This window comes from Pseudophryne corroboree, chromosome 4 (assembly GCF_028390025.1).
Source record: "Pseudophryne corroboree isolate aPseCor3 chromosome 4, aPseCor3.hap2, whole genome shotgun sequence".
In the NCBI taxonomy this organism is placed as follows: Eukaryota; Metazoa; Chordata; class Amphibia; order Anura; family Myobatrachidae; genus Pseudophryne; species Pseudophryne corroboree.
The window spans coordinates 131,407,568-131,431,145 of record NC_086447.1 but is presented as its reverse complement, the minus strand read 5'-3'; the positions used below and the strand labels follow the sequence as shown (position 1 = coordinate 131,431,145).

General features: G+C 46.5%; 1 protein-coding gene across 3 annotated transcripts in view; it reads right to left on the bottom strand.

Annotated features, from left to right (window-relative positions):
- Nucleotides 1-23,578, bottom strand: part of ADAM17 (ADAM metallopeptidase domain 17) — a 214,795-nt gene that overhangs the window by 36,393 nt on the left and 154,824 nt on the right. For all 3 annotated transcript variants that reach the window (XM_063915438.1, XM_063915437.1, XM_063915436.1), the window contains exons 15-17: nucleotides 8,144-8,278; nucleotides 5,601-5,731; nucleotides 5,363-5,441 (exon numbers count right to left, since the gene is read on the bottom strand). In XM_063915438.1, the coding sequence (XP_063771508.1) occupies nucleotides 5,363-5,441; nucleotides 5,601-5,731; nucleotides 8,144-8,278 (345 nt within the window). The remainder of the gene's footprint in view (nucleotides 1-5,362; nucleotides 5,442-5,600; nucleotides 5,732-8,143; nucleotides 8,279-23,578) is intronic.

The following is a 23,578-nucleotide window of genomic DNA, read 5'->3' as shown; positions in this document are numbered from 1 at the left end:
AATTGAGTAAAGTAATGGCAGAGACAGGATTGACGTGGCCAGAAGCTTTACCCATTGTTTTGTATAGCATCAGAACAATCCCAGGTCCCCTCTTAATCTGTCTCCTTTTGAAATCTTGTTTGGTCGACAACCGCATGTCATGATTAACCCTCAGGATGATTTGAAATGTAACAATGAAGTAACTGTAAAATACTTGATTAACATGAGTAAACAGTTGAGGAATCAAAATGATAATCTGAAGTTGGTGATTCCTGATTTACCAGATAGTAATTGTCATGACATTGAACCTGGGGATTATGTAATGATACGAAATTTTCTACGCTCAGGTTGTCTTATTGATAGATGGGAAGGACCATACCAGGTCTTATTGACTAGCACCACAGCATTGAAGGTTGCTGAGAGAGAGACTTGGGTCCATTCATCCCACTGCAAAAAGGTGACCGATCCAGAGAAGTCCCGTGATAAGGAACAGACGGTAGAGGTTGTATCACTGGAGTGTCTGTTCCAGGAGGACTGAGGCGGCACCTGAGCCTTGAAGACCGAAAGCAGTTGTCGACTCCCTTCTCCCTTTTATTGTTTTTCTCCACTTCCCAGCCCCTCTCCCTTAAAATTTCTTTTTCCCCCTTCTCATTCTTCTCTATTTCCCTCCTCAAAGATGGACTTGCCCCAAGAGACTGTGATCCGGATTTTGATGTTAACCATGATGTTGACCAGAGCAGTCTGTTCCGGCGAGAGTACCATAGAGGTCGAAAGAGGTTCTGGAATGGGTTCCGATTATGATGATGGAGGCGTAGTTTTCCAAGATCAACCAAACCAACAAGCAAAGGCGAGTATCAGAAAACGATCCGATAGAAGAAATTGTGATGGATTGTTAGCTGAAGAAAATTGTATCTGTAGGCTCTGTGATAATCTGGTTGAAGATGGATGCATAAAGAAATGCCAATCTAGTTTTAATATCCATATGGACCGGCATCCATTGAGTGACTATCACTCCTTAGTGGGTAACGTGTTAAACCAAACAGATTGTTGGGTATGCTCTCAAGTACCTCAGGGTCACAGCAAATCAGGGCTAGTACCATTTCCTTTAACGTTAGGGGAGGTACTTGAGCTAAGTGGTGGGAGACCGGTGGATCGGAGGTTTAACATCTCCAGCCCTCCTAGTTTGAAGCTCCACCAATACCATGTGGATAGGTCCCTCATATGTTTTAACATCTCCAATCCCAGAAAACCGGGAAATTGGGAAGTGTCATGGAGCAACCTTACCATGACCTTTTCACACAGAGCAGATAGAATGCCTACAGATACAGAGCTCGTACGCCACATAGCCAGTAGAGGAAAATCTTTCCGGTATCGATATACCTTAGGAAATAGGATTACTAGAGTTGGAGAGGTATCACCAGGATACTGTGCACATATCGTACAAACCGATACGTGCATTAAGCAGATGGAAGAATTAGGGTCAGGAGATTTCACCTGGAAGGTTTGTAACATGGTAATGTCCTTCTCCGTCCCTTATGTTCTCCCCGATGATGCATATTTCATATGCGGGAGAAAGGCGTACAAGTGGCTTGCCCCAAACTCTGAAGGATTGTGTTATATTGGAAAGGTATTGCCTGAAGTGATGACTAACACATGACAAAATGAAGGACATACACCGTGGTGCCCAAGCTCCTTATACTCACACTCATTACGAGCACCGAGTTAAAAGACAACTGTCAGAAAGGTTAGAGCATCCGGCCTCCGATCTTATCCATGAATCCACCGGGATTCAGGTTCTGGTAGCGTTAGATTTCACTCGTACCGCTCGAGGAGTGATGAATTATAGATACATTTCCGCACTCGCCAATTTGTTAGATAATATCACTGAAATGTATGATGACACGTTTAGATACACTGGAAGAGAACTTCAAGCTTACAAAACAGAACTAGTTCAGCATAGGATGGTTCTTAATTATCTTACAGCAGTAACAGGCGGATATTGTGTTACATTGGCAACACAGTACGGCATAAAGTGTTGCACGTATATCACAAATAGCACCGAGGATCCGGTAGAGGTCATAGACCAAAAGATGGATGATATTCTCCAATTGAAGTGGGAATTTCGTCGAAAACACAATCTCACCCTTGCTGCTGTAGGTAATGAGCTGACTGGTTGGGTGTCATGGTTGAACCCGCGAAATTGGTTCTCCGGTTTGGGAGACTGGGCTCAAGGAGTCATAATGGATGTTGGAAAGTTTCTACTATGTATCTTGGGTGTCGTTATATCGATTGGATTGATATTTAGATGCGGGCAGGCTTTAATGAGGTGCAAACAAAGTACAAAAGTGATGAGCTTGAGGAGTGAGGAAACCGTAATTAACCTGGATTTGATTTATGACCCAATGATAGAAACCAGGATGTGATGAAAATGCGATTATACGGTCCGTTTCTTTCACCTGTTTTTCTGCTTTTCTCCAAGATACAAAGACCCCCTTGGACGAGGAAGCTGACGAGACGAGATGTATACAGACAACGGATTGACCAATGAAGAAGATTTGACAACTTTAAATATGGACACTTGATGAACTTTGCCATGGATCCCCAGTTTCCCTAGTATTTTTAAACTCACACTAGCCCAACATTTTTGTAAATCTGATGGCACTGACAAAGCTTGTTGCTCATGCCTAAGGAGCAAAACAGCGCAAAGAAGACGACTTTCAACAGATACCGAACACAACTTCAACAACAGATGTACATTTCCCTGACATAGAATATCATTGCATTTTTCGTAAGTGTTCTTTATCTTCATCTCTACAACCCTCAGGTAACGACACACATAGACGATAGGGAATACAGGCACAGATATCAGCAACCACATACCTCCCCCATTCATGTATCATCAACTAAAATGTGCACCCCCATTTTGTTACAACCACAGCCGAAATGAGCTCGGAAGAGTTTGACAGCCCATCCACAGACCTGTACCACAGGATAAGAAGGAATTCAAATGTATACTTCGCAATACCTCGAAGCTAGATTTACCACACGTATGGCACGATGATACATGACCCTCCAAACATGGACTCATACACACATGCTTCTACTTTCTCACTAGGTCATACCCTCTTCACACCTACTCCACTCTTCTCCCCTACCCAACCATGGAAATCAATTAACCCCTGACTTACATTTTTCTCCTTAAATGTTTTGTGGCAGTTATTATTGACTGCCAAAGGGTGGACTGTCGAAGTCAGAAAAATGTCTCAATGCACGTTGCCATATTTGCACCGCACACTGGTCCGCGCTGCGCGTGCGTACGCTCTCCCGTGGAGGCGCATACCCGCAATAGCGTGCACTCGCAGGCGCGGTATGCGTATTTACGGTAGAGTTTATGTAGTCGTAGCGTGCGACTCATTCGTTACAAATGTTCACAATTAATGTAGTTTATAGATCATGGTCCCTTTGATAGATTCTGAAAGTTTGGTTAAAATACAATGTCCCAGAGCTGAGGAATCCCTCTTTATATCGTACGAAGGGTCTAACAGGAATCATACAGCAGTGTTTGGTACCCATCGGAAGAGTATTTCATTAGCAATATTCCGGTGTTGGTTTGGAGCGTATTAATCGCTCGTGCGAATAGTTATGGACATAAGAAGTTTATGTCCATTTCTATTATTTACACATACTCAGGTATGCGGCGGGAAACCCAGTTTCCCACCCACCTGAGCTGTTGGAAATCGTCACAGCCCACCTGTATGAATCACCCTATGACCTTTTGTTATGATGCAGGGCCGAATTCCTTCGGCCAATGGACAATGGGATTGTAGGACCAGGAGATTGCATTGTGTGTGGGGCATAAATAGGCAGGCCGACCACATCCAGCTCTCACTCTCTCATCAACGGTTATCTGCTGATAGCCGGGAGCTGGATATCGAGGCGCAGGCGATCATACCCTTTGTGCGTAAGTTTCTCTCCGTAATCATTGTCTTTCTGTGAGCCAATCTCTCTCTCTCTCTCTCTCTCTATCTCTCTCTCTCCTCTTTTCTCTTATATCTCTCATAGTATTATAGCATTGTATTGTATTGCATTTAGGTCAGAGTAGTATTGTCTTTTGTATTTATAGTTTAGTTCTGTGGTTAGGAAGTCTCTGTTATATTGTAGTGTATCATTTGTACTGTTATCCCCTTTTACAAGTATATTAGATATAATACAGTTAATAGGCTTTGGAACCTAAACCAGTATCTGTGTATTCTCTATAGTGTTAAGTGTTCACTTGAGCGTCGGTGACGCTCAAGCAGCTTTGTAGTTAGTCAGGTTACACAAGGTTGCACTTACACCCTGTACTCACATTAAGGTATTCTTTGTATTTCTTTGGTATAAGGTTTAAACATTAAGGTATAGCGTTGTGAGCGTCTGCGCCGCTGGTGATCTCCTCGTGGTCTCGAGCGTCCGCTACGCCATAGCGAATCATTACTCTAGTCATAGCCAATAACGTGTCCTGTGATCACTGGGCCGTGAGCGAACGTGACGCTTGAGCGTCTCGCCTACGGCTGAGCGATCGCTACGCCAATAGCGTACCATTACGGTACTTCTTAAGCAAACAGCGTACAGTGTTCTTAGCTTCAGAAAGGGTTGTTATACGACAAAGGAATTTAGTATTGTCACTGTGCTTAAACTTAGGTCCCATCTCCATGATATCTCATTATGTTATGCAATTATTCCAAAATACGGAAAAATCCAATATCCAAAATACCTCTGGTCCCAAGCATTTTGGATAAGGGATACTCAACCTGTATACTACTGGAAGAACAATATAAACAACATAGGTTTGCAACTGACACAGGGGGAGATGTATCAAAGCTTGGAGACATAAAATACTAACCAAATCAGCTCTTGTCAGTTTATAGGCTGTGTTTGAAAAATGCCAGGAGCCGATTGGTTGGTTATTTATATCTATCCAAGCTTTGATAAATCTCACCAATAAACTCCTGTCAGAAACAGAGTTCTCTCTTCAGTCTGTGTGTCAAACTATCATTCAATGAATGGTTCTTATTCCTATTCCAGTGGCAGTTGCAGAGGTGGGGCTGCCGCGGAGTCCAAAACTCAAATTAGGGGAGTCACACCAACTGCCACCCAAACATCGCCGGCCGGGACTCACTGGCAGTTGGTGTGGCTCCCCTATTTGAAGTTTGGACTGCGCGGCAGCCCCACCGCTGCAAGTGCCACTGATACATCTGAAATAGTAGTATATGAACAGAAAGGCTGTGTGAACGAGTAGTTCAGTGAGATCGCCGTAGAGCATTGCAGAGCATGACATTTTGAAAAGAAAAAGAATCCTAGAAAGCGCACTTTCCTGTCCTTATTTCCGCAGCTGTAGACTCACCTAACATATTGATGCTGAGTTTGTCAATGAAATCCCAGATCCTCTCAATGACATCTTGGACCTGCTTCTCACACTTTCCCTGTGTAATGGAGGCAGATGAAAGCACCCATCACTTTAGGGATTACATTGTACAATAGGAACTGCACAAATAAAACGCAGTTATACACAAAGAGAAGTTGGTGTCTTAGTACTCCCCTAACACCCCCACGCTATGGATAAAGGGGGTTTTAATGCTTACATTCATGTCGCAGAAGCCCACCGTGCACGGCTTTCCTTTACGTAAGAGCAGGTATTGCTTGTTGGTGTCCATGTACGGACTGCAGGTCCCATTCTGGTCCCGGCAACAGACTTTACATGAATGCTCAGTTTCTAAAGGCATTAGAGAAATAAAAGTTAAAAACAAGCAAATACAAAAATAAAAATAAATAAAAAATCCCTCACTATATAGGACTCCTGCTTATGCTGGCCAGACAATAGCAGTAAGAAGCTGTCAGGAGGCTATAGGGTCAGAACAGTAAACCATTAAAAAGAACGCTGTATATACATGCTTTTACCTTTAATGTTCCGATAAAACTAATGACAACGTACATCACTCATCAGGAATGTATGGCACTCCGTCATTTCATGCACTACCTCCATACTTAACGTCATTTAGACTGTGGGCTTTTTCCTAGTTCATCAACACCACTTGTAACTATCTTTCATTTAAAACAGTGGTTCCCAAACTCAGTCCTCAAGGACCCCGAACTCTTCACATTTTTCCAGGTCTCCCGGCAGCTGCGCTGTGTATCACCAACTGCCACATTCTAAAAATCCACAAGTGACCTGGAAAATGTGAAATGTTAGGGGTCCTTACAGACAGAGTTCCAGATGTGTTGGGGTTGAAATGCTGGTGGGTGGGATACAGACCGCAGCATCCTGTTTAGAATCCCAAACGGGGTTGGGAAGGAAGGTACCCCTCACCTCAGCAGCCTAACACTCACCTTCCCTGATGGTGCTTAACCCTAACCCGCCCTCCCCTAGGCCTAAACCTAACCCCACCTTCCCACAGCCTAACCCACACCCTCCCCCTTCCCCAGCGGCTTACTTCTCCAACGTCCCAGCAGTCATTGATAGAGATCTTGGTGCCGGCATTGTGATCCTATTCGGGATGGCAGCACCGGCATTCCGATCAGTGTCAGGATTGCGGCGTCAATCTTTTGACAGCTGGGATCCGGGCCAAATGTATTAATCCTTAAAAAGTGAGGATGCGGAGATGGATAAAAAGTGATAAAGTACCAGCCAATCAGCTTCTCAACGGCCATGTTACAGGATGTGTTTGAAAAAACGACAGGCGCTGGTTGGCTGATCATTTATCACTCTTTACCCGACTCCACTTTATCACTTCTTAAGGCTTAATACATTTGGGCCTGAGTTTGGAAACCGCTGATTTAAAACGGGTCTGGGACTCAGGATCGACAGCAAAAAGGTCGACAAACATTAGGTCGACGCCAATTGGTCGGCACGCCTTGGATCGACATGTACAAAAGGTCGACATGGAAAAAGGTCGACATGGAAAAAGGTCGACATGGAAAAAAGGTCGACATGGAAAAAAGGTCGACATGGAAAAAAGGTCGACATGAGTTTTTGTTGTTGTTGTGTCGTTTTCTTCGTAGAGTGACCGGGAACCCCAATTAGTGCACCGCGTCCCCTCGCATGGCTCGCTTCGCTTGCCATGCTTCGGGCATGGTGCCTTCGCTCCGCTACCGCTTCGCTCGGCACAGATTACCGTTCCAATCGTAGTCCACGTGGATTTGTTAAGTATGAAAAGGTTCCAAAAAAAAAAAAAAAAAAAAAAAAGTGAAAAACTCATGTCGACCTTTTTCCATGTCGACATTTTGTCCATGTCGACCTAAGGTCTGTCGACCAATTGGCGTCGACCTAAGGTTTGTCGACCGTTTTGCTGTCGATCTGGAGTCCGGATACCTTTAAAACAAGGTTTGTTTTTTTCTTGGGTCACAGGACTAGTTTAACAGCTTGTGCGTTGCTCTCCGAACAGCGAGGCTTTGAAGGTGTTACGGTGGGGTATAAGATGTCCCAAGAATAAGGGGCGTGTAAGGAGGAACAAGGCTTGTAGAGGAGATACAGTATACAATAGCAGTGACTTGTATAGCTATGCTGCTTGTACACAAGGGGTGACGTGCTGCATATACGGTTAGGGCTAGGTCCACACATAGCGGCCAAACGGGTACCGTTCAGAGGGACCCACTTGACCGGAAGGAGACTGCACATTGGCGTCTATGCAGGCGCCCAGACATATGCGGCAGTCCCGCCGCCGGATCCAACCGCAGCATGCTGCGGATGAGCTGGATAACAGGATGGTGGGATTTCAAAGTATGTGTTCACACAGTGCGGCTGTGCCCATTCAGCAGGACCCAGTTAGTAGCTGTGTGTGGCCCTAGCCTTACGTCCTATCTGTCAGTGGGATGCAGTTAAAATACCAGCTGTCGGGATCCCGGTGCTCAGGAGACTGGTGCCGGAATCCTGACAGCCAGTGAAATACTGCCAGATGGGACCCAGACCTCCGCAGGGTATTCCCACTCGGTTGGTGGGTCTACCGTCCCCGAAGGGTGGCAAGCGCAGCAAGCCCGCAAAGGGACTCAATACTTTGCTGCCGGGATTCCGACAGACAGGATGCCGCTGTCGGTATACTGTCACTAAAGCATACCGCTTCCCTGTCAGCATAGGGGGCAAAATGAGAACAGGTCCGAGGCCTCAGATTACTCAGTGGCGCCCTCTTACCATTGCAGGCGCATGACTTAAGCTTCTTTTCAATCTCGCAGAATGGCCGACACTCGCCGTTCATACACTTCCCCAAATCCACGCACACTGTATCATCAGCGGCATTGCCGGGTGCAGGACACTCACTGCTTTCTCCTGTGGATGGATAAGCACAGTGCAGACTGACAGAATACACACAGTACAGATGTGGCTCACATTTTATTTCACAAAGTGCATCAGTGAGGTCACAGGTTCCTTGTCAAGGGATTGGGTACGTTTCATTGGTTGGTCATCAGTGGCTGCAGAGTATACTGTGCAATAACCACAGACAGGTACCGGTGTGCAGAGTATACTGTGCAATAGCCACAGACAGGTACCGGTATGCAGAGTATACTGTGCAATAACCACAGACAGGTACCAGTATGCAGAGTATACTGTGCAATAACCACAGACAGGTACCGGTATGCAGAGTAAACTGTGCAATAACCACAGACAGGTACCGGTATGCAGAGTATACTGTGCAATAGCCACATACAGGTACCGGTATGCTGAGTATACTGTGCAATAACCACAGACAGGTACCGGTATGCAGTATTGTGCAATAACCACAGACAGGTACCGGTATGCAGAGTATACTGTGCAATAACCACAGACAGGTACCGGTATGCAGAGTATACTGTGCAATAACCACAGACAGGTACCGGTATGCAGAGTATACTGTGCAATAACCACAGACAGGTACCGGTATGCAGAGTATACTGTGCAATAACCACAGACAGGTACCGGTATGCAGAGTATACTGTGCAATAATCACAGACAGGTACCGGTATGCAGAGTATACTGTGCAATAACCACAGACAGGTACCGGTATGCAAAGTATACTGTGCAATAACCACAGACAGGTACCGGTATGCAAAGTATACTGTGCAATAATCACAGACAGGTACCGGTATGCAGAGTATACTGTGCAATAACCACAGACAGGTACCGATATGCAGTGTATATTGTGCAATAATCACAGACAGGTACCAGTATGCAGAGTATACTGTGCAATAACCACAGACAGGTACCGGTATGCAGAGTATGCCAAGCAATAATCACAGACAGGTACCAGTATGCAGAGTATACTGTGCAATAACCACAGACAGGTACCGGTATGCAGAGTATACTGTGCAATAACCACAGACAGGTACCGGTATGTAGAGTGTACTGTGCAATAGCCACAGACAGATACCAGTATGCAGAGTATACTGTGCAATAACCACAGACAGGTACCAGTATGCAGAGTATGCCAAGCAATAATCACAGACAGGTACCGGTATGCAGAGTATGCCAAGCAATAATCACAGACAGGTACCGGTATGCAGAGTATGCCAAGCAATAATCACAGACAGGTACCGGTATGCAGAGTATACTGTGCAAGAACCACAGACAGGTACCGGTATGCAGAGTATACTGTGCAATAACCACAGACAGGTACCGGTATGCAGAGTATACTGTGCAATAACCACAGACAGGTACCGGTATGCAGAGTATACTGTGCAATAACCACAGACAGGTACCGGTATGCAGAGTACACTGTGCAATAGCCACAGACAGGTACCGGTATGCAGAGTATACTGCGCAATAACCACAAACAGGTACCGGTATGCAGAGTATACTGTGCAATAGCCACAGACAGGTACCGGTATGCAGAGTATACTGCGCAATAGCCACAGACAGGTACCGGTATGCAGAGTATGCCAAGCAATAATCACAGACAGGTACCAGTATGCAGAGTATACTGTGCAATAACCACAGACAGGTACCGGTATGCAGAGTATACTGTGCAATAACCACAGACAGGTACCGGTATGCAGAGTACACTGTGCAATAATCCCAGACAGGTACCAGTATGCAGAGTATGCCAAGCAATAATCACAGACAGGTACCAGTATGCAGAGTATACTAAGCAATAATCACAGACAGGTACCGGTATGCAGAGTATACTAAGCAATAATCACAGACAGGTACCAGTATGCAGAGTAAACTGTGCAATAACCACAGACAGGTACCGGTATGCAGAGTATACTGTGCAATAACCACAGACAGGTACCGGTATGCAGAGTATGCCAAGCAATAATCACAGACAGGTACCAGTATGCAGAGTATACTGTGCAATAACCACAGACAGGTACCGGTATGCAGAGTATACTGTGCAATAACCACAGACAGGTACCGGTATGCAGAGTATACTGTGCAATAACCACAGACAGGTACCGGTATGCAGAGTATACTGTGCAATAATCACAGACAGGTACCGGTATGCAGTGTATATTGTGCAATAACCACAGACAGGTACCGGTATGCAGAGTATGCCAAGCAATAATCACAGACAGGTACCGGTATGCAGAGTATGCCAAGCAATAATCACAGACAGGTACCGGTATGCAGAGTATACTGTGCAATAATCACAGACAGGTACCGGTATGCAGAGTATGCCAAGCAATAACCACAGACAGGTACCGGTATGCAGAGTATACTGTGCGATAACCACAGACAGGTACCGGTATGCAGTGTATACTGTGCAATAACCACAGACAGGTACCGGTATGCAGAGTATACTGTGCAATAACCACAGACAGGTACCGGTATGCAGTGTATATTGTGCAATAACCACAGACAGGTACCGGTATGCAGAGTATACTGTGCAATAATCACAGACAGGTACCGGTATGCAGAGTATACTGTGCAATAATCACAGACAGGTACCAGTATGCAGAGTATACTGTGCAATAACCACAGACAGGTACCGGTATGCAGAGTACACTGTGCAATAGCCACAGACCGGTACCGGTATGCAGAGTATACTGCGCAATAACCACAAACAGGTACCGGTATGCAGAGTATACTGTGCAATAGCCACAGACAGGTACCAGTATGCAGAGTATACTGTGCAATAACCACAGACAGGTACCGGTATGCAGAGTATACTGTGCAATAACCACAGACAGGTACCAGTATGCAGTGTATATTGTGCAATAACCACAGACAGGTACCGGTATGCAGAGTATACTGTGCAATAATCACAGACAGGTACCGGTATGCAGAGTATACTGTGCAATAATCACAGACAGGTACCAGTATGCAGAGTATACTGTGCAATAACCACAGACAGGTACCGGTATGCAGAGTATGCCAAGCAATAATCACAGACAGGTACCAGTATGCAGAGTATACTGTGCAATAGCCACAGACAGGTACCAGTATGCAGAGTATACTGTGCAATAGCCACAGACAGGTACCGGTATGCAGAGTATACTGTGCAATAGCCACAGACAGGTACCGGTATGCAGAGTATACTGTGCAATAACCACAGACAGGTACCGGTATGCAGAGTATACTGTGCAATAGCCACAGACAGGTACCGGTATGCAGAGTATACTGTGCAATAACCTCAGACAGGTACCGGTATGCAGAGTATACTGTGCAATAACCACAGACAGGTACCGGTATGCAGAGTATACTGTGCAATAACCACAGACAGGTACCGGTATGCAGAGTATACTGTGCAATAATCACAGACGGGTACCGGTATGCAGTGTATATTGTGCAATAACCACAGACAGGTACCGGTATGCAGAGTATGCCAAGCAATAATCACAGACAGGTACCGGTATGCAGAGTATGCCAAGCAATAATCACAGACAGGTACCGGTATGCAGAGTATACTGTGCAATAATCACAGACAGGTACCGGTATGCAGAGTATGCCAAGCAATAACCACAGACAGGTACCGGTATGCAGAGTATACTGTGCGATAACCACAGACAGGTACCGGTATGCAGTGTATACTGTGCAATAACCACAGACAGGTACCGGTATGCAGAGTATACTGTGCAATAACCACAGACAGGTACCAGTATGCAGTGTATATTGTGCAATAACCACAGACAGGTACCGGTATGCAGAGTATACTGTGCAATAATCACAGACAGGTACCGGTATGCAGAGTATACTGTGCAATAATCACAGACAGGTACCAGTATGCAGAGTATACTGTGCAATAACCACAGACAGGTACCGGTATGCAGAGTATGCCAAGCAATAATCACAGACAGGTACCAGTATGCAGAGTATACTGTGCAATAGCCACAGACAGGTACCAGTATGCAGAGTATACTGTGCAATAGCCACAGACAGGTACCGGTATGCAGAGTATACTGTGCAATAGCCACAGACAGGTACCGGTATGCAGAGTATACTGTGCAATAACCACAGACAGGTACCGGTATGCAGAGTATACTGTGCAATAGCCACAGACAGGTACCGGTATGCAGAGTATACTGTGCAATAACCTCAGACAGGTACCGGTATGCAGAGTATACTGTGCAATAACCACAGACAGGTACCGGTATGCAGAGTATACTGTGCAATAACCACAGACAGGTACCGGTATGCAGAGTATACTGTGCAATAATCACAGACTGGTACCGGTATGCAGTGTATATTGTGCAATAACCACAGACAGGTACCGGTATGCAGAGTATGCCAAGCAATAATCACAGACAGGTACCGGTATGCAGAGTATGCCAAGCAATAATCACAGACAGGTACCGGTATGCAGAGTATACTGTGCAATAATCACAGACAGGTACCGGTATGCAGAGTATGCCAAGCAATAGCCACAGACAGGTACCGGTATGCAGAGTATACTGTGCAATAACCACAGACAGGTACCAGTATGCAGAGTATGCCAAGCAATAATCAGACAGGTACCGGTATGCAGAGTATGCCAAGCAATAATCACAGACAGGTACCAGTATGCAGAGTATACTGTGCAATAATCACAGACAGGTACCGGTATGCAGAGTATACTGTGCAATAGCCACAGACAGGTACCGGTATGCAGTGTATATTGTGCAATAACCACAGACAGGTACCGGTATGCAGAGTATTCTGTGCAATAGCCACAGACAGGTACCGGTATGCAGAGTATACTGTGCAATAACCACAGACAGGTACCAGTATGCAGAGTATGCCAAGCAATAATCACAGACAGGTACCGGTATGCAGAGTATTCTGTGCAATAGCCACAGACAGGTACCAGTATGCAGAGTATACTGTGCAATAACCACAGACAGGTACCGGTATGCAGAGTATACTGTGCAATAACCACAGACAGGTACCGGTATGCAGAGTATACTGCGCAATAGCCACAGACAGGTACCGGTATGCAGAGTATACTGTGCAATAACCACAGACAGGTACTGGTATGCAGAGTCTACTGTGCAATAACCACAGACAGGTACCATTATGCAGAGTATGCCAAGCAATAATCACAGACAGGTACCGGTATGCAGAGTATACTGTGCAATAATCACAGACAGGTACCAGTATGCAGAGTATACTGTGCAATAACCACAGACAGGTACCGGTATGCAGAGTATACTGTGCAATAACCACAGACAGGTACCGGTATGCAGAGTATACTGTGCAATAACCTCAGACAGGTACCGGTATGCAGAGTATACTGTGCAATAACCACAGACAGGTACCGGTATGCAGAGTATGCCAAGCAATAATCACAGACAGGTACCGGTATGCAGAGTATACTGTGCAATAATCACAGACAGGTACCGGTATGCAGAGTATGCCAAGCAATAGCCACAGACAGGTACCGGTATGCAGAGTATACTGTGCATTAATCACAGACAGGTACCGGTATGCAGAGTATACTGTGCAATAATCACAGACAGGTACCGGTATGCAGAGTATACTGTGCAATAGCCACAGACAGGTACCGGTATGCAGAGTATACTGTGCAATAACCTCAGACAGGTACCGGTATGCAGAGTATACTGTGCAATAATCACAGACAGGTACCGGTATGCAGTGTATATTGTGCAATAACCACAGACAGGTACCGGTATGCAGAGTATGCCAAGCAATAATCACAGACAGGTACCGGTATGCAGAGTATGCCAAGCAATAATCACAGACAGGTACCAGTATGCAGAGTATGCCAAGCAATAATCACAGACAGGTACCGGTATGCAGAGTATGCCAAGCAATAATCACAGACAGGTACCGGTATGCAGAGTATGCCAAGCAATAATCACAGACAGGTACCGGTATGCAGAGTATGCCAAGCAATAATCACAGACAGGTACCGGTATGCAGAGTATACTGTGCAATAATCACAGACAGGTACCGGTATGCAGAGTATACTGTGCAATAGCCACAGACAGGTACCGGTATGCAGAGTATACTGTGCAATAACCTCAGACAGGTACCGGTATGCAGAGTATACTGTGCAATAGCCACAGACAGGTACCGGTATGCAGAGTATACTGTGCAAAAACCACAGACAGGTACCGGTATGCAGAGTATACTGTGCAATAACCTCAGACAGGTACCGGTATGCAGAGTATACTGTGCAATAGCCACAGACAGGTACCAGTATGCAGAGTATACTGTGCAATAACCACAGACAGGTACCGGTATGCAGAGTATACTGTGCAATAACCACAGACAGGTACCGGTATGCAGAGTATGCCAAGCAATAGCCACAGACAGGTACCGGTATGCAGAGTATACTGTGCATTAATCACAGACAGGTACCGGTATGCAGAGTATACTGTGCAATAATCACAGACAGGTACCGGTATGCAGAGTATACTGTGCAATAGCCACAGACAGGTACCGGTATGCAGAGTATACTGTGCAATAACCTCAGACAGGTACCGGTATGCAGAGTATACTGTGCAATAATCACAGACAGGTACCGGTATGCAGTGTATATTGTGCAATAACCACAGACAGGTACCGGTATGCAGAGTATGCCAAGCAATAATCACAGACAGGTACCGGTATGCAGAGTATGCCAAGCAATAATCACAGACAGGTACCAGTATGCAGAGTATGCCAAGCAATAATCACAGACAGGTACCGGTATGCAGAGTATGCCAAGCAATAATCACAGACAGGTACCGGTATGCAGAGTATGCCAAGCAATAATCACAGACAGGTACCGGTATGCAGAGTATGCCAAGCAATAATCACAGACAGGTACCGGTATGCAGAGTATACTGTGCAATAATCACAGACAGGTACCGGTATGCAGAGTATACTGTGCAATAGCCACAGACAGGTACCGGTATGCAGAGTATACTGTGCAATAACCTCAGACAGGTACCGGTATGCAGAGTATACTGTGCAATAGCCACAGACAGGTACCGGTATGCAGAGTATACTGTGCAAAAACCACAGACAGGTACCGGTATGCAGAGTATACTGTGCAATAACCTCAGACAGGTACCGGTATGCAGAGTATACTGTGCAATAATCACAGACAGGTACCGGTATGCAGAGTATACTGTGCAATAGCCACAGACAGGTACCGGTATGCAGTGTATATTGTGCAATAGCCACAGACAGGTACCGGTATGCAGAGCATACTGTGCAATAACCACAGACAGGTACCGGTATGCAGAGTATACTGTGCAATAACCACAGACAGGTACCGGTATGCAGAGTATACTGTGCAATAACCACAGACAGGTACCGGTATGCAGAGTATACTGTGCAATAACCACAGACAGGTACCGGTATGCAGAGTATACTACGCAATAGCCACAGGCAGGTACCGGTATGCAGAGTATACTGCGCAATAGCCACAGACCGGTACCGGTATGCAATGTATATTGTGCAATAACCACAGACAGGTACCGGTATGCAGAGTATACTGTGCAATAGCCACAGATAGGTACCGGTATGCAGAGTATACTGTGCAATAACCACAGACAGGTACCGGTATGCAGAGTATACTGTGCAATAGCCACAGACAGGTACCGGTATGCAGAGTATACTGTGCAATAACCACAGACAGGTACCAGTATGCAGAGTATACTGTGCAATAACCACAGACAGGTACCGGTATGCAGAGTATACTGTGCAATAGCCACAGACAGGTACCAGTATGCAGAGTATGCCAAGCAATAATCACAGACAGGTACCGGTATGCAGAGTATACTGTGCAATAACCACAGACAGGTACCGGTATGCAGAGCATACTGTGCAATAACCACAGACAGATACCGGTATGCAGAGTATACTGTGCAATAACCACAGACAGGTACCGGTATGCAGTGTATATTGTGCAATAATCACAGACAGGTACCAGTATGCAGAGTATACTGTGCAATAGCCACAGACAGGTACCGGTATGCAGAGTATACTGTGCAATAACCTCAGACAGGTACCGGTATGCAGAGTATACTGTGCAATAATCACAGACAGGTACCGGTATGCAGAGTATACTGTGCAATAGCCACAGACAGGTACCGGTATGCAGTGTATAATAAGAATTTACTTACCGATAATTCTATTTCTCGGAGTCCGTAGTGGATGCTGGGGTTCCTGAAAGGACCATGGGGAATAGCGGCTCCGCAGGAGACAGGGCACAAAAAGTAAAGCTTTAGGATCAGGTGGTGTGCACTGGCTCCTCCCCCTATGACCCTCCTCCAAGCCTCAGTTAGGATACTGTGCCCGGACGAGCGTACACAATAAGGAAGGATTTTGAATCCCGGGTAAGACTCATACCAGCCACACCAATCACACTGTACAACCTGTGATCTGAACCCAGTTAACAGTATGATAACAGCGGAGCCTCTGAAAGATGGCTCACAACAATAATAACCCGATTTTTTGTAACTATGTACAAGTAATGCAGATAATCCGCACTTGGGATGGGCGCCCAGCATCCACTACGGACTCCGAGAAATAGAATTATCGGTAAGTAAATTCTTATTTTCTCTATCGTCCTAGTGGATGCTGGGGTTCCTGAAAGGACCATGGGGATTATACCAAAGCTCCCAAACGGGCGGGAGAGTGCGGATGACTCTGCAGCACCGAATGAGAGAACTCCAGGTCCTCCTTAGCCAGGGTATCAAATTTGTAGGATTTTACAAACGTGTTTGCCCCTGACTAAGTAGCCGCTCGGCAAAGTTGTAAAGCCGAGACCCCTCGGGCAGCCGCCCAAGATGAGCCCACCTTCCTTGTGGAATGGGCATTTACATATTTTGGCTGTGGCAGGCCTGCCACAGAATGTGCAAGCTGAATTGTATTACACATCCAACTAGCAATAGTCTGCTTAGAAGCAAGAGCACCCAGTTTGTTGGGTGCATACAGGATAACAGCAAGTCAGTTTTCCTGACTCCAGCCGTCCTGGAACCTATATTTTCAGGGCCCTGACAACATCTAGCAACTTGGAGTCCTCCAAGTCCTTAGTAGGCGCAAGGCACCACAATAAGCTGGTTCAGGTGAAACACTGACACCACCTTAGGGAGAGAACTGGGGACGAGTCCGCAGCTCTGCCCTGTCCGAATGGACAAACAGATATGGGCTTTTTTGAGAAAAAAACCACCAATTTGACACTCGCCTGGCCCAGGCCAGGGCCAAGAGCATGGTCACTTTTCATGTGAGATGCTTCAAATCCACAGATTTGACTGGTTGTAAACCAATGTGATCTGAGGAATCCCAGAACTACGTTGAGATCCCACAGTGCCACTGGAGGCACAAAAGGGGGTTGTATATGCAATACTCCCTTGACAAACTTCTGGACTTCAGGAACTGAAGCCAATTCTTTCTGGAAGAAAATCGACAGGGCCGAAATTTGAACCTTAATGGACCCCAATTTGAGGCCCATAGACACTCCTGTTTGCAGGAAATGCAGGAATCGACCGAGTTGAAATTTCCTCGTGGGGCCTTCCTGGCCTCACACCACGCAACATATTTTCGCCCCATGTGGCGATAATGCTGTGCGGTCACCTCCTTCCTGGCTTTGACCAGGGTAGGAATGACCTCTTCCGGAATGCCTTTTTCCCTTAGGATCCGGCGTTCCACCGCCATGCCGTCAAACGCAGCTGCGGTAAATCTTGGAACAGACATGGTACTTGCTGAAGCAAGTCCCTTCTTAGCGGCAGAGGCCATAAGTCCTCTGTGAGCATCTCTTGAAGTTCCGGGTACCAAGTCCTTCTTGGCCAATCCGGAGCCATGAGTATAGTTCTTACTCCTCTACGTCTTATAATTCTCAGTACCTTAGGTATGAGAAGCAGAGGAGGGAACACATACACCGACTGGTACACCCACGGTGTTACCAGAACGTCCACAGCTATTGCCTGAGGGTCTCTTGACCTGGCGCAATACCTGTCCCGTTTTTTGTTCAGACGGGACGCCATCATGTCCACCTTTGGTATTTCCCAACGGTTCACAATCATGTGGAAAAACTTCCCGATGAAGTTTCCACTCTCCCGGGTGGAGGTCGTGCCTGCTGAGGAAGTCTGCTTCCCAGTTTCCATTCCCGGAATGAAACACTGCTGACAGTGCTATCACATGATTTTCCGCCCAGCGAAAAGTCCTTGCAGTTTTTGCCATTGCCCTCCTGCTTCTTGTGCCGCCCTGTCTGTTTACGTGGGCGACTGCCGTGATGTTTTTCCCACTGGATCAATACCGGCTGACCTTGAAGCAGAGGTCTTGCTAAGCTTAGAGCATTATAAATTTACCCTTAGCTCCAGTATATTTATGTGGAGAAAAGTCTCCAGACTTGATCACACTCCCTGGAAATTTTTTCCTTGTGTGACTGCTCCCCAGCCTCTCGGGCTGGCCTCCGTGGTCACCAGCATCCAATCCTGAATGCCGAATCTGCGGCCCTCTAGAAGATGAGCACTCTGTAACCACCACAGGAGAGACACCCTTGTCCTTGGATATAGGGTTATCCGCTGATGCATCTGAAGATGCGATCCGGACCATTTGTCCAGCAGATCCCACTGAAAAGTTCTTGCGTGAAATCTGCCGAATGGAATTGCTTCGTAGGAAGCCACCATTTTTACCAGGACCCTTGTGCAATGATGCACTGACACTTTTCCTGGTTTTAGGAGGTTCTTGACTAGCTCGGATAACTCCCTGGCTCTCTCTTCCGGGAGAAACACCTTTTTATGGACTGTGTCCAGAATCATCCCTAGGCACAGCAGACGTGTCGTCAGGATCAGCTGCGATTTTGGAATATTTAGAATCCACCCGTGCTGTTGTAGCAGTATCCGAGATAGTGCTACTCCGACCTCCAACTGTTCCCTGGACTTTGCCCTTATCAGGAGATCGTCCAAGTAAGGGGTAATTTAAGACGCCTTTTCTTCGAAGAAGAATCATCATTTCGGCCATTACCTTGGTAAAGACCCGGGGTGCCGTGGACAATCCAAACGGCAGCGTCTGAAACTGATAGTGACAGTTCTATACCACGAACCTGAGGTACCCTTAGTGAGAAGGGCAAATTTGGGACATGGAGGTAAGCATCCCTGATGTCCCGGGACACTATATAGTCCCCTTCTTCCTGGTTCGTTATCACTGCTCTGAGTGACTCCCTCTTGCTTTGAACCTTTGTAAGTGTTCAAATTTTTTAGATTTAGAATAGGTCTCACCTAGCCTTCTGGCTTCAGTACCACAATATAGTGTGGAATAATACCCCTTTCCTTGTTGTAGGAGGGGTAATTTGATTATCACCTGCTGGGAATACAGCTTGTGAATTTTTTTCCATACTGCCTCCTTGTCGGAGGGAGACCTTGGTAAAGCAGACTTCAGGAGCCTGCGAGGGGGAAACGTTTCGACATTCCAATCTGTACCCCTGGGATACTACTTGTAGGATCCAAGGGTCCTGTACGGTCCCAGCGTCATGCTGAGAGCTTGGCAGAAGCGGTGGAAGGCTTCTGTTCCTGGGAATGGGCTGCCTGCTGCAGTCTTCTTCCCTTTCCTCTATCCCTGGGCAAATATGACTCTTATAGGGACGAAAGGACTGAGGCTGAAAAGACGGTGTCTTTTTCTGCAGAGATGTGACTTAGGGTAAAAACGGTGGATTTTCCAGCAGTTGCGGTGGCCACCAGGTCCGATGGACCGACCCCAAATAACTCCTCTTCCTTTATACGGCAATACACCTTTGTGCCGTTTGGAATCTGCATCACCTGACCACTGTCGTGTCCATAAACATCTTCTGGCAGATATGGACATCGCACTTACTCTTGATGCCAGAGTGCAAATATCCCTCTGTGCATCTCGCATATATAGAAATGCATCCTTTAAATGCTCTATAGTCAATAAAATACTGTCCCTGTCAAGGGTATCAATATTTTTAGTCAGGGAATCCGACCAAGCCACCCCAGCTCTGCACATCCAGGCTGAGGCGATCGCTGGTCGCAGTATAACACCAGTATGTGTGTATATACTTTTATATGATATTTTCCAGCCTCCTGTCAGCTGGTTCCTTGAGGACGGCCCTATCTATAGACGGTACCGCCACTTGTTTTGATAAGCGTGTGAGCGCCTTATCCACCCTAAGGGGTGTTTCCCAACGCGCCCTAACTTCTGGCGGGGAAGGGTATACCGCCAATAATTTTCTATCGGGGGGAACCCACGCATCATCACACACTTCATTTAATTTATCTGATTCAGGAAAAACTACAGGTAGTTTTTTCACATCCCACATAATACCCTCTTTTGTGGTACTTGTAGTATCAGAAATATGTAACCCCTCCTTCATTGCCCTTAACGTGTGGCCCTAATAAGGAATACGTTTGTTTATTCACTGTCGACACTGGATTCAGTGTCCGTGTCTGTGTCTGTGTCGACCGACTAAGGTAAACGGGCGTTTTAAAACCCCTGACGGTGTTTTTGAGACGTCTGGACCGGTACTAATTGTTTGTCGGCCGTCTCATGTCGTCAACCGACCTTGCAGCGTGTTGACATTATCACGTAATTCCCTAAATAAGCCATCCATTCCGGTGTCGACTCCCTAGAGAGTGACATCACCATTACAGGCAATTGCTCCGCCTCCTCACCAACATCGTCCTCATACATGTCGACACACACGTACCGACACACAGCACACACACAGGGAATGCTCTGATAGAGGACAGGACCCACTAGCCCTTTGGAGAGACAGAGGGAGAGTTTGCCAGCACACACCAAAAAACGCTATAATTATATAGGGACAACCTTATATAAGTGTTTTCCCTTATAGCATCTTTTTATATATTTCTAACGCCAAATTAGTGCCCCCCCTCTCTGTTTTAACCCTGTTTCTGTAGTGCAGTGCAGGGGAGAGCCTGGGAGCCTTCCCTCCAGCCTTTCTGTGAGGGAAAATGGCGCTGTGTGCTGAGGAGATAGGCCCCGCCCCTTTTTCGGCGGGCTCGTCTCCCGCTCTTCAACGGATTCTGGCAGGGGTTAAATATCTCCATATAGCCTCCGGAGGCTATATGTGAGGTATTTTTTGCCAAAAAATAGGTTTACATTGCCTCCCAGGGCGCCCCCCTCCCAGCGCCCTGCACCCTCAGTGACTGCCGTGTGAAGTGTGCTGAGAGCAATGGCGCACAGCTGCAGTGCTGTGCGCTACCTTAAGAAGACTGAGGAGTCTTCTGCCGCCGATTCTGGACCTTCTTCTCTTTTCAGCATCTGCAAGGGGGCCGGCGGCGAGGCTCCGGTGACCATCCAGGCTGTACCTGTGATCGTCCCTCTGGAGCTAATGTCCAGTAGCCAAAGAAGCCAATCCATCCTGCACGCAGGTGAGTTCACTTCTTCTCCACTAAGTCCCTCGTTGCAGTGATCCTGTTGCCAGCAGGACTCACTGTAAAATAAAAAACCTAAGCTAAACTTTTCTAAGCAGCTCTTTAGGAGAGCCACCTAGATTGCACCCTTCTCGGCCGGGCACAAAAATCTAACTGAGGCTTGGAGGAGGGTCATAGGGGGAGGAGCCAGTGCACACCACCTGATCCTAAAGCTTTACTTTTTGTGCCCTGCCTCCTGCGGAGCCGCTATTCCCCATGGTCCTTTCAGGAACCCCAGCATCCACTAGGACGATAGAGAAATTGTGCAATAACCACAGACAGGTACCGGTATGCAGAGTATACTGTGCAATAGCCACAGACAGGTACCGGTATGCAGAGTATACTGTGCAATAACCACAGACAGGTACCAGTATGCAGAGTATGCCAAGCAATAATCACAGACAGGTACCGGTATGCAGAGTATGCCAAGCAATAATCACAGACAGGTACCGGTATGCAGAGTATACTGTGCAATAATCACAGACAGGTACCGGTATGCAGAGTATACTGTGCAATAGCCACAGACAGGTACCGGTATGCAGAGTATACTGTGCAATAACCTCAGACAGGTACCGGTATGCAGAGTATACTGTGCAATAACCTCAGACAGGTACCGGTATGCAGAGTATACTGTGCAATAATCAGACAGGTACCGGTATGCAGAGTATACTATGCAATAACCACAGACAGGTACCGGTATGCAGAGTATACTGTGCAATAACCTCAGACAGGTACCGGTATGCAGAGTATACTGTGCAATAATCACAGACAGGTACCGGTATGCAGTGTATATTGTGCAATAACCACAGACAGGTACCGGTATGCAGAGTATGCCAAGCAATAATCACAGACAGGTACCGGTATGCAGAGTATGCCAAGCAATAATGACAGACAGGTACCGGTATGCAGAGTATGCCAAGCAATAGCCACAGACAGGTACCGGTATGCAGAGTATACTGTGCAATAACCACAGACAGGTACCGGTATGCAGAGTATGCCAAGCAATAATCACAGACAGGTACCAGTATGCAGAGTATACTGTGCAATAATCACAGACAGGTACCGGTATGCAGAGTATTCTGTGCAATAGCCACAGACAGGTACCGGTATGCAGAGTATACTGTGCAATAACCACAGACAGGTACTGGTATGCAGAGTATACTGTGCAATAATCACAGACAGGTACCGGTATGCAGTGTATATTGTGCAATAACCACAGACAGGTACCGGTATGCAGTGTATATTGTGCAATAACCACAGACAGGTACCGGTATGCAGAGTATGCCAAGCAATAATCACAGACAGGTACCGGTATGCAGAGTATGCCAAGCAATAATCACAGACAGGTACCGGTATGCAGAGCATACTGTGCAACCACCACAGACAGGTACCGGTATGCAGAGTATACTGTGCAATAACCACAGACAGGTACCGGTATGCAGAGTATACTGCGCAATATCCACAGACAGGTACCGGTATGCAGAGTATACTGCGCAATATCCACAGACAGGTACCGGTATGCAGAGTATACTGCGCAATATCCACAGACAGGTACCGGTATGCAGAGTATACTGTGCAATAACCACAGACAGGTACCGGTATGCAGAGTATACTGTGCAATAGCCACAGACAGGTACTGGTATGCAGAGTATACTGTGCAATAGCCACAGACAGGTACCGGTATGCAGAGTATGCCAAGCAATAATCAGACAGGTACCGGTATGCAGAGTATGCCAAGCAATAATCACAGACAGGTACCAGTATGCAGAGCATACTGTGCAATAATCACAGACAGGTACCGGTATGCAGAGTATACTGTGCAATA